Below are 10,008 nucleotides of genomic sequence, written 5' to 3'. Positions count from 1 at the left end.
CCCCTCACCTTAGATCTGCCTATTCTAGACTTTTCATATATATGAAATCACATAATATGTGGCCTTTGTTTCTGGCTTCTTTCACTTAGCATAAAGTTTTCAAGGTTTATTCACATTATAGCATTTCTTTTTATTGTCAAGTAAGATTCTAGTGTATGGATATACCACATTACATGTCCCCATTCAGTCCATGACATTTAGCTTGTTGCTGCCTTTTGGTTAGTGTGAATAATGCTGCTGTGAATGTTTATATACAGATTTTTGTGTGCATATATGCTTTCCTTTGGGTAAATATCTAAGAGTACAGCTGTTGGATCATATGTATGACCTTGTGAGAAACTTTCAGACTTTCCCAAAGCAGTTGTACCATTTTCCATTCCCACCGGCAGTGTTTTAGGGTTCCAGTTTCTCCACATCCTCATCAACACCTGTTAATGTCTATTTTTTTGATAGTTGTCATTTTATTGGGCATGAAGTTGCACCTAACTGTGGTTTTGATCTGGATTTCCCTGATGGGTAATCATATTTAGGTCTTTTTCACGTTGTTATTGGCTGAATCATTTTTAAAGTTTTTTTTGAAGTGGTTTTAAGGTCACTCCTATGCAGTACATTGTGCTCTTTTAGGAAAATACCAGGAGCTTTCAGAGATATTCCTGCTTCAGAATTATAACCTGTGACATTCAATAAAAGAAGACTGCCAGTCTCATCACCTCTTAGTTTCCGAATTAGAACCTTTGTGGTTGGAGTCCAGAAATCTGTTGTAATGCACAGTTCTGTTGGAGAATTGTAGTTCAGGGACTTGGTTGTTCCCCAAGATCTGTCCAGCCTGGCGTCCTTTAATAGACGGTATCACATGTTGGTTAGAAGCTTGGCTGGGTAGAGGCACTACCTCTGGTCAGATTACAGCTTGGCTCTTTCCTAGTGGGGTGATCTTGCTTTAACGTTCCTCTACCTTAGTTTTCTCATCTATAAAGTGATGATAAAATGATTAATTCTAATAATAAACCTGTAGTAGTAGTAAAATTATCAGTAGCAGTTATATCATCATTATTGTTATTAATACATATGTTGCTCCTACAGGAGTTTTGAGAATGGTCATCAGAGAGAAACCCATGAAATATTTGGGCAGAGGATTCACACAAATTCACAAATTTAAACAAAAAATGTTTAAAATGTAAAAATGTTTAAACATATTTGAATTCACACATTTTAAAAATAATGACTTTAAACTTTTAAAATAGAAAGTGGGGGTTTGAATTATACAAAATGATGTTATTTGGAAAATGAGTTCTGAGATTGGATGTGTTTGGGCTAAAGTACATTAGAGTCAAGTTAAAGCGATTGTTTTACTGCATGACTTCTTGGAACTTCATATTTGTCAAAATACATGCCTAAAGTGGTGTATTATTCAGTTTCTCAGAGCACATTTTTTTTTTTTGCAGGGAACCACCTGCTAACCTCTTCCAGCCAGTGTTCAGTGGTATATGGATTAGAAATTTCTGGGATGGAAGATTTGGTGTGAAAATGAGCTCATTTATATAATTAAAAGATACCATATACTTGGTAAACAAATAGTGAGTGAGAACTTGCTAATATTTGGACTTGCCTTCTCTCTCTCATTATGGATGTTCTTCCCTCATTCTTCATAACTTGCATATTGGTTGCCAATTATGAGCTAGGCCCATTTTGTTTTATAAATAGAAGTGTGAATTGAGGCCAATGAGTACCCTAAGTTTTTTTTTTTTCTTCTTTTCATTCATATTTTTTTTTCTCCAATTCTTAGGACTGTTATGCCATTTGAAGAGATTTTTTACTGAATTTACATTGCTGCATATGGGGAATGTAAGACATTTTCCTACGAAGCCCTGGAGGCTGAGGCAGTGGTTGATCTGATGGTCACCATTCTCAAATATTTTTGTTTTTAGATGGTCTGAAGTGGGCCTTCAGGCCTTTGTATGCACCATCAAAGTATTAGAGACAAGCTTTCAATCTCCCCAAGGTTACCATCAGTCGGGAAAGGGTCAAAAGTGATTCACTTCCCCAACAAAGACTGCTTCCAGATTGCAGTACAGAGAGGCCAAATTATAGCCTCCATAAACCTTTCCTTGAAACCCCTTTATATTTTTATGCCACCAGAGTTCAAGAAGAACCAGAATAATTCTGCAGAAACAAGTACATGTTGTCAAGCTATTGTGGGAATGGAAGAAGCTGTAGGATACCTGACTGCATCAATTTAACCAAAACTATAGCCCTAAAACTGCCTGGCTCACGGGAGATATCATATAAGCTATTAGGTGAGGCTGAAAGACATTCTGTTTTAAACATGGTTGAAGAAGCAGTACTGTTTGAAGAAGCATCCTGCTTCTGCTTCTACTCAGAATATTGAACAGCCATTTATGGCATGGGTCCTGACTAATCAGAACAGATGTTGGCTCTAAACTGTGCATACCTGATGAATATAAGCCTTGCTTATCTGTATATGCCTTATTTATTTATTTGTTTTAAATCTCTTAAAACTTAGACCAACTGTCCAAAACTCAAATGTCTGACAGCATCAGTTCATCATCAGCCACAGCATGGGAGTGAAGGAGACAATAGAGAGTGGTGGAGATTGTGGCAAACCAGAGGGGCCATCTCAAAGACAGCTGCAACTCAGCCCATCTGATTGTCAAGGCATGAGCTTGTGGGCTGGGTGTCATTTTCCTTGTTTTAAGAGGAACCAGAAATTTGGATTTGCAATGTGATTTCTCCCCCTAAAAATGTTATATAACTAATTCTTTTCTATTTCTGCCATACCAAATTTTCAAACATTCAGTGGCTTAAAACAGCATGAAGTCAGAGATGGGTCTCAGTGGGCCGAAGCCTGTGTGTTAGTAGGGCTGCATTTTGTTCTGTAGGCTCAAGAGGAGAACCGAATTTTCTGGCTTTTCCCTGCTTCTAGAAGTTGTCCACATCCTCTGGATCATGGCCCCTTCCTCTGTCTGCAAAGTCAGCAATGGCTGGTCAAGCCCTTCTCAAAATGTCACCTGTCTAGTTCTCTCTTTTCTGCCTCCTTCTACTTTCAAGGACCCTGTGGTTACATGGGGCTATGATAATCTTCCTGTTGTAAGGTGGGCTAATTAGCAACTTTCCTCCCATCTGTAACCTTCATTCCCCTTTGCCATGTGACCTAACATATTCATAGTTTCTAGGGTTTAGGATGTGGGCATCTTTGGAGGAGGGTGGGGGTGGCATTATTCTAACTGTCCCAATATCTGTAATATATATTCCCCTTAAAGAATGCCTGAGTCTTAAATTTCTTCTGCATCCTCCCAGTGTCAGGCACAGTAGATAGTTCTTTCTGGATTGGTTGATGGTTGAGTGCCCACCCCGCCAAAGGAACTGGATAGAAAAGAGACCAATCAATAATGGTAGCTTTACGTTTATTTTATTCTGTAAAAATTATTATTTTTTTACTTTTATCATTTAATTGAAAAACAGTTTTAGAAACTGGAATGAATAGTTTATTTCCATTTCCTTTTTCTGTAAAATAGGAACATGAAGATTTTTGTATGAGGGATCAATAAAATAATGCCTGTTTTTACTCCATCTTCTTTATATCTGTGGTCAACCTATCTAGCCAGCCAGCCTGCCAGCCAGTGAACTACCCATTGCCTTTTCCATTCTTTTGTCTTATCTCTTTCTCTAACCAAACTTACATGACCTCTTTGCAAAGAGGATTTGAGACTGCATACGTAGGATCTGTGTATAATAATATCACAAGAGAAAAAGGACCTAGATGAGGATATTAGGTTAGGAGAGAATCAGTTAAGTCTAAGGCTAACGCATGGTCCAAATGTCTCGGCCATAGTTCTGTGAACAGATGCTACGGCTGGGTTGAAGAGTTTCCTGGGAGTCTCCTAGGGGCCCAGGGGAAGAGGGAGACACAGTTCACTGAATCCATCAATGAGGATATATGTCGCAGTAGTGACAGGATGAAATTTCCAATAAATAGTCGCACTTCTGTTCTTTCTTCTCCTGCTGGAATGAGGTGGGGCACGAATAGCAACCCAGTGTCTTTCTGAAAGAGGCTGTTCTTTGTTCATTGTAGATCTTAGAGATCTTAGAGGTAGGGAGGGAGGGAGAGAGGAAGGGAGGGAGGGAGGGAGAGAGAGGGAGAGACGGGGGGGGGGGGGAGAGAGAGAGAGAGAGAGAGAGAGAGAGAGAACAATTAGCAATATATAAAGACTTGCAGATATTTAATTTTTTTTTTTTTTTTTTGCTTTTATTGGACAGGGGGATATTATTAAGAATAAGAAATGCAGCTGTCTGTCTTCATGAATTACAGTCTGTAGCTCGTGTTTGAGAAGAACTTAAGAACTTATTAAAAGGAGCTGCATAATTTTCCTTTGCTCAGAGCCACATTACCTGCAGGCCAGTTCCGCAAGGTCAGCAGTTAACATGAAGCTGCACAGCCTAGTCTTCGATGGCTTTCACTTTACCCGTGCCCTTGATGTGGAGCCGACTTGTCAGGATTCTCGTAAAACTCCTCGGTGATGGCTTCTTCTGTTCTCTTTATTTCCTTAAGTGAACATCTGTCTAATTGTTCACCTCCATTGCTTTAGTGCTTTCTTCATGCTTTCTCTCTTTCCAGACAATAAACTTTATTTTCTTCATAAGAATTCAGTCTACGCAAGGGTATTAGGCAGCTTGTTTGCACCTTTTAATTTCTGGATGTTTTCCAGGAAGGCTCTTTGCAGTAGTTCCAGTGGGTTCATCTGTGAATCGCGGAAGACAATGCAGCATTGTGTTTGGGTTTTTATCAGTTACCTTCTGTTTGTAAACATCTGTTTGGAAACATTTGCTGGTACCCACCCTCGCACTCCCCAGCTCCCTTCAGAAATAAAGGGATTCATCTCTTTTTGCTTGGCATAGGGATAGACTGATTTTTTTTTTTTTTTTCTTTTTGGTCATGTGCATAGGTATGCAACTATTTAACGGAAACTCATAGACTTTGCAAGCATTGCCAAATGACTTTCAAGAGGGAATTAGGAACTTTATTTCATTAATGGCTATGAAGCTGCTAATCTACTCATTATTACAGTTTAATTTTTATGCTGATTTTTTAGGATGTATGAAAAAACTGTATAAACCAGCAATTACAACTGGAAAACATTTTCATTTTTTGTAGAGACTATTATTTTTATAAGCTTAAAAATACTCAGCAAGCCACATTTTTTTATTTTTCTGCATTTTATTTATTTATAATATTTCTGAATTATTGTTGTATCTTTAGCAATGAATATGTGGATTTTATTTTTTGAGTCATTTTGAGCATGTTCTATGTGTGCTATTGAAATGGTTTCATAATTTTTGATATATTTTCTTCTAGTTTGGTTAAATTAATTTTACATTTTTTATTTTTCATGTTTTTGTGTTTTCCTCTATGTCTGGTCTTTAGAAAACAACTTTCGATTATGGATATTTCAAATATAGTCAAAGAGTAAAGAGGATAATATAATAATGAGCCCCCCAATCTCAAACACCCTGCTTTAACAATTAGGAAACTGGTTTTTCCTTTTTAGTCATTGTTCTTTTGTGTATGTGTGTGTGTACATAAATATGGTATACACATGTATATATATATATGTGTGTATGTGTATACACATATATTTTTTTCTAGTGTATCTCATATGTTCGTTTACATTTCTTATATACAAATCAAATTTTGTTTAAACTCAGAGTAAAACCCATCTAAATAAGGAGGATTCAGAGCCCTGTTATGACATGCTTGATTTTCCTGTGGATTTGTGGAGATGTGAGAGAATCTTAGTCCCTGGGCAGGGACGGAGGAGGCATTGTGCGTCTCTAGCTCATTGTAAGTCTCATCATCCTAAACCTAATCTTCGGTGCTCTGAACAGAACAGAAATAGGGGCAGGACAGTGGGGCTAAGAAGTGCTCTTTGAAAGACTCTCACATGGAAACAAAGGTTCCCATGTTTGGCATGCAATGTGAGTTGGGCTCTTCGTCCTGTCAGAGGTTCGATGGCTGATTTCTAAATGAAGACAGCTTATTTATGGCTATGGATATCTTTTCTGAAATCTAGTTCTAGAGATATAGGAATGGGATTTTAGAAGGCTGAGGGAGGAGTACTGGTCAGAGGATGGTAGACATTGATTCTGTTTTCTTTCCCTTGATGCAGATAGCCTGGATGGCCCCTAGTTTGAATCAGTACAAAAATGCCTGATGTGTGACAATACTCCCTGTGACAAGAAGCACATGAGTTACCAGTTGAGTTTTATAGATGATGTAATGGTAGCGTGGAAGCCACTGGTATAGAGAGAATGCTAGGATCAGCTGAGACATTACTTTGGGGAGACCACAGATATCTGTCTTTCCCAACACACATACACACACATACACACACACGTGTACATACACAAACACACCCACACACCACTCTGGAAAGCAAGGGAACTTGCACTGAGCCATCTTGCCCCTCCCTGCATACCTACCTCTTTTCCCATCAGTGGTTATATTTTGGCTAATTAAATCAGTGTGTGTAGAGAATGGCTTTGTCCCTTCAATCTGTAACCTCCATGAAACATTGTCTTTCTGATGTTATCATAACCTTAGTTTTAGGAATAGGATTGGGCATAATCAGAATAAAAATGTGAGCTGGCACACATTTATGGAATATTTGTTCTATACTAAACATTTTCACGTATGTTATCCTTAATATTCAACACAGCTTTGTGGGGTTGGAAATATTATAATTATTGGTGCTGTTACAATTATTATTATCAATATCAACTATGATTACTGATCAACTCCCCATCCAGGCACAGTGCTAGATGCTTTATGTTCATTATCTAGTTTAATGATCACAGCACTCATGCTGGTTATATATAATTACGCCATTTCACTTGGTCTTGGGAGTTTGGTAAATTACGCAGCATCACATAGCTAACTAGCAGCAGAAACTGGATTTGAACTTGGTCAGACCTGACTTCTCTGCCTACGGTTTCTTGCCTAAGGAGGTGGGAGAAGCATTGATCCCCAGAAGGTCAGTGCCATTCCTCTCCTTGTCACTCACATACTTGGAGATTTGTTTCTCTGAGGGGTGGGTTTAGTCATTGTTCTTTTGTGTATGTGTGTGTGTACATAAATATGGTATACACGTGTATATATATGTGTGTGTGTGTATGTGTATACACATGTATTTTTTTCTACATTTGGGCTGGGAAAAATACACATGCATGCATCACATACAAGATAACTTTTTCATCTCATCTTTCTGAATAGTCTTAGTACTCGTTATTTATTTTAAAGAAAAAAATTGTGTTCATGATAGAATTTTAAATAGTACAGAAAAATCTAAATAACAAGTCTCTTCCCAATATCTATTCAACATCCCTCCTTTTACCAAAAGATAACTTCTTGTGTGACTTATCCAGAAAAAAAAAACAGTGCCTACACCAGTATTAAATTTTTGATGTATATTATATATTCACATATAATAAAATACATCTAAACAAATTACAATTATGCTAATTAATTCTTTCCTGACTGAAAAATAATGTAGTTATTTTTATAAATTTTGCAATTATAGTTACACATACACAAAGAAGGAGCAAGAAGTATTTCTGACCTTCAGATGCCAATACTGTTAACATTGTATGTACCATTTTGTCTTTTTAAAATTCAAATATGTTTATCTATATTTCTTAAAATTATAGTCACTTTATGGTCTGGTTAACCCAGCATATTTTGACCATTTTTCCATCTCAATAAATATTCTTTGGCAGTGCAGTTCTAGTGACTCTACATTATACCTTCATACTTATTAAATAAATCCCTTATTGCTGGGCACAGATGCTGTTTTCAATTTTTCACAGTCATGAGTAATGCTGCGATTTACCTGGGCTAAGTGAGGCTCAAATGCAAATTGATCATTCTTCTTCAGAAAGGTTTTTCCAATTTACAGTTTTTTTGGGGCAGTATCTGAGGGTCTGTTTTCTCACACCTTCATCATCACTGTGTATTTATCATTTTATAGTGATCTATATTATTTGCTGAATGAGCATATAGCTCTATTCATTGATAATGGAGAGGAAGGAGGCTGGATTTGCCCAACAATGTGTCCCAATATTCTACTCAACTTTAAAAATGTGTTGAACAAAAAGTTGTAACATTTCACATAGAAACTTTTAAAGCTCTCAGGCTAATCTCTAATGTAGGGTGTGCGAATTAAGTTTGCGTGTGTGTGTGTGTGTTTTGCTGTCCTTATTAAAGCACTAATCATTAGGGCCCCAAAATTGCTATAAGGAGAGCACTTGGAAGACATGAGAGGTAAATAGTTAGTACTTAAGAAATAAATGAAAACCTTTTGTTTTTTTGTTTTAAACCCACCTAGGAGCTGAAAGATAGGAAGGCTTAAAATGAGTTTTAAATGAGATTGTGAGTTTCTCAGCATTCCATAGCTTAAATATTGAAACAGGATTTACAAAATACATTTGACTTTCATTAACTTTCTCAAAAGCTACAGAGATGCATATAAGATTTTTATTTTTTTATTTTTTGGATAACTTGAATTTTCACGAGGAGGAAAAAGAAAAAAAAACCTCTTAGGAGATATAGAGATGTGTAGAGAGGCCCTGATTTTACGAAGCTCATGATTTGGTGTAGGAAATACATGATGAAGTAGACTCTATGCTAGATTCTCTAATCCCAGCGTCTGCAGGGAACTCTGGGAGACCCGAGCAGGACGCCATACCCAACCCAGGGCAGTCAGGGAAGTCTCTTAACGTAAGAGACGACTGAGTTTAATTTTGGTTCGACACTGCAACAACATAGGCCCTTAATTTTGTGATTAGAATATTGATAGTATTCTCTGAAGGGAACAGTGCTCATTTTGCAAACTTTTGTTGCTTCAGTATTCAATTATTAGGAAATAATTTTAAATGAGCTTAATTAGTGGATCTCGGGATTATGGGTTCCAGGGTCCAATAAACTTTTTCAAAAGGAAACAAAAATATGAGGCTTGCCAGAGTTATTTATTTTTTCTTTTCTGAGAAAAGGCACTAAAAGCAACAATAGCAAAATAACCAAAATGTAACGACATGACCCTATCGACTTTTAACATTAATTTATAAAAGAGAGGGTATTTTCATGCTGAACACTGTAAGAATATATACAGCTACTCTAAAGGAAAACCATTTTATCTTATGAACACTTTATTTTGAACCGTAGTTTCAAGTTTATTCAGTTTATCTTACCCTCCCAGGTTCCACTTTGCACGCTAGTTACAGTCCGCCGTGTGGTCCGAAAATATTAAATCGAAAATTCCAGAAATAAACAATTTAGAAGCTTTAAATGGTGCACCATTCTGAGTAGCATGACTCAGTCTCGCGTGACCCACCTTTCTCCTGCCCGGGAATCGAAGCGTCTCTTCTTCCTGCGTCTCCACGCTGTAGGCGCTTCCCACCTGTGCGTCCCAGAGCAGCCATCTTGGCTATTAGATCAGCTGTTGCGGCGTCTCAGTGCTGGTGTTCAAGTAAACCTTACTTTACTTGATAATATTACCGAAGCGCAAGAGTACTGAAGCTGACAATTCAGATATGCCAAAGAGAAGCCATACAGTGCTTCCGTGAGCTGAAGAGGTGAGTGCCGTTCAACAGGGTATTTCGTGAGACAGAGTGAGTGAGAGAGCGAGCACGCGTTCACGTGACCGTTATTACAGCATAGTGCCATCATTGCTCCATTTTATGATTGTTGTTATCTCTTAGTATTTCTAATTTATAAATTAAACTTTGTCAGAGTTACATATGTATAGGAAAAAACGTAGTATACAGAGGACTTGGTACTACCCACAGGTTTGGGCATCCATTGGGGACACCCCATGAGGTTAGGGGGCACTCTGTAATTTTAGGCACACATGGTCGTTGCAAAAGCAGGACGGAGAGTTCACTTCCCGGCCCTTAATTTTAACAATTTACCTAACCATAATATAATTATCAAAACCAGGA

The 10,008-nt window shown here is 37.6% G+C and overlaps 1 protein-coding gene across 8 annotated transcripts in view; it reads left to right on the top strand.

Moving 5' to 3' along the window:
* WWOX (WW domain containing oxidoreductase) overlaps positions 1 to 10,008 on the top strand; it is a 791,253-nt gene that overhangs the window by 217,461 nt on the left and 563,784 nt on the right. The window contains exon 6 of one of the 8 annotated variants that reach the window (XM_023528573.1): positions 1,443 to 1,472. The exons of the other annotated variants lie outside the window; for them this stretch is intronic. Coding sequence (XP_023384341.1) covers positions 1,443 to 1,457 — 15 coding nt within the window. The 3' untranslated portion in view covers positions 1,458 to 1,472. Of the gene's footprint in view, positions 1 to 1,442; positions 1,473 to 10,008 lie in introns of those variants that run through there. 8 annotated transcript variants of the gene reach the window in all.

Source organism: Pteropus vampyrus, unplaced genomic scaffold (assembly GCF_000151845.1).
Source record: "Pteropus vampyrus isolate Shadow unplaced genomic scaffold, Pvam_2.0 Scaffold29, whole genome shotgun sequence".
In the NCBI taxonomy this organism is placed as follows: Eukaryota; Metazoa; Chordata; class Mammalia; order Chiroptera; family Pteropodidae; genus Pteropus; species Pteropus vampyrus.
Note: the sequence above shows the minus strand (reverse complement) of the source record. Positions and strands in the feature narration are given on the sequence as shown.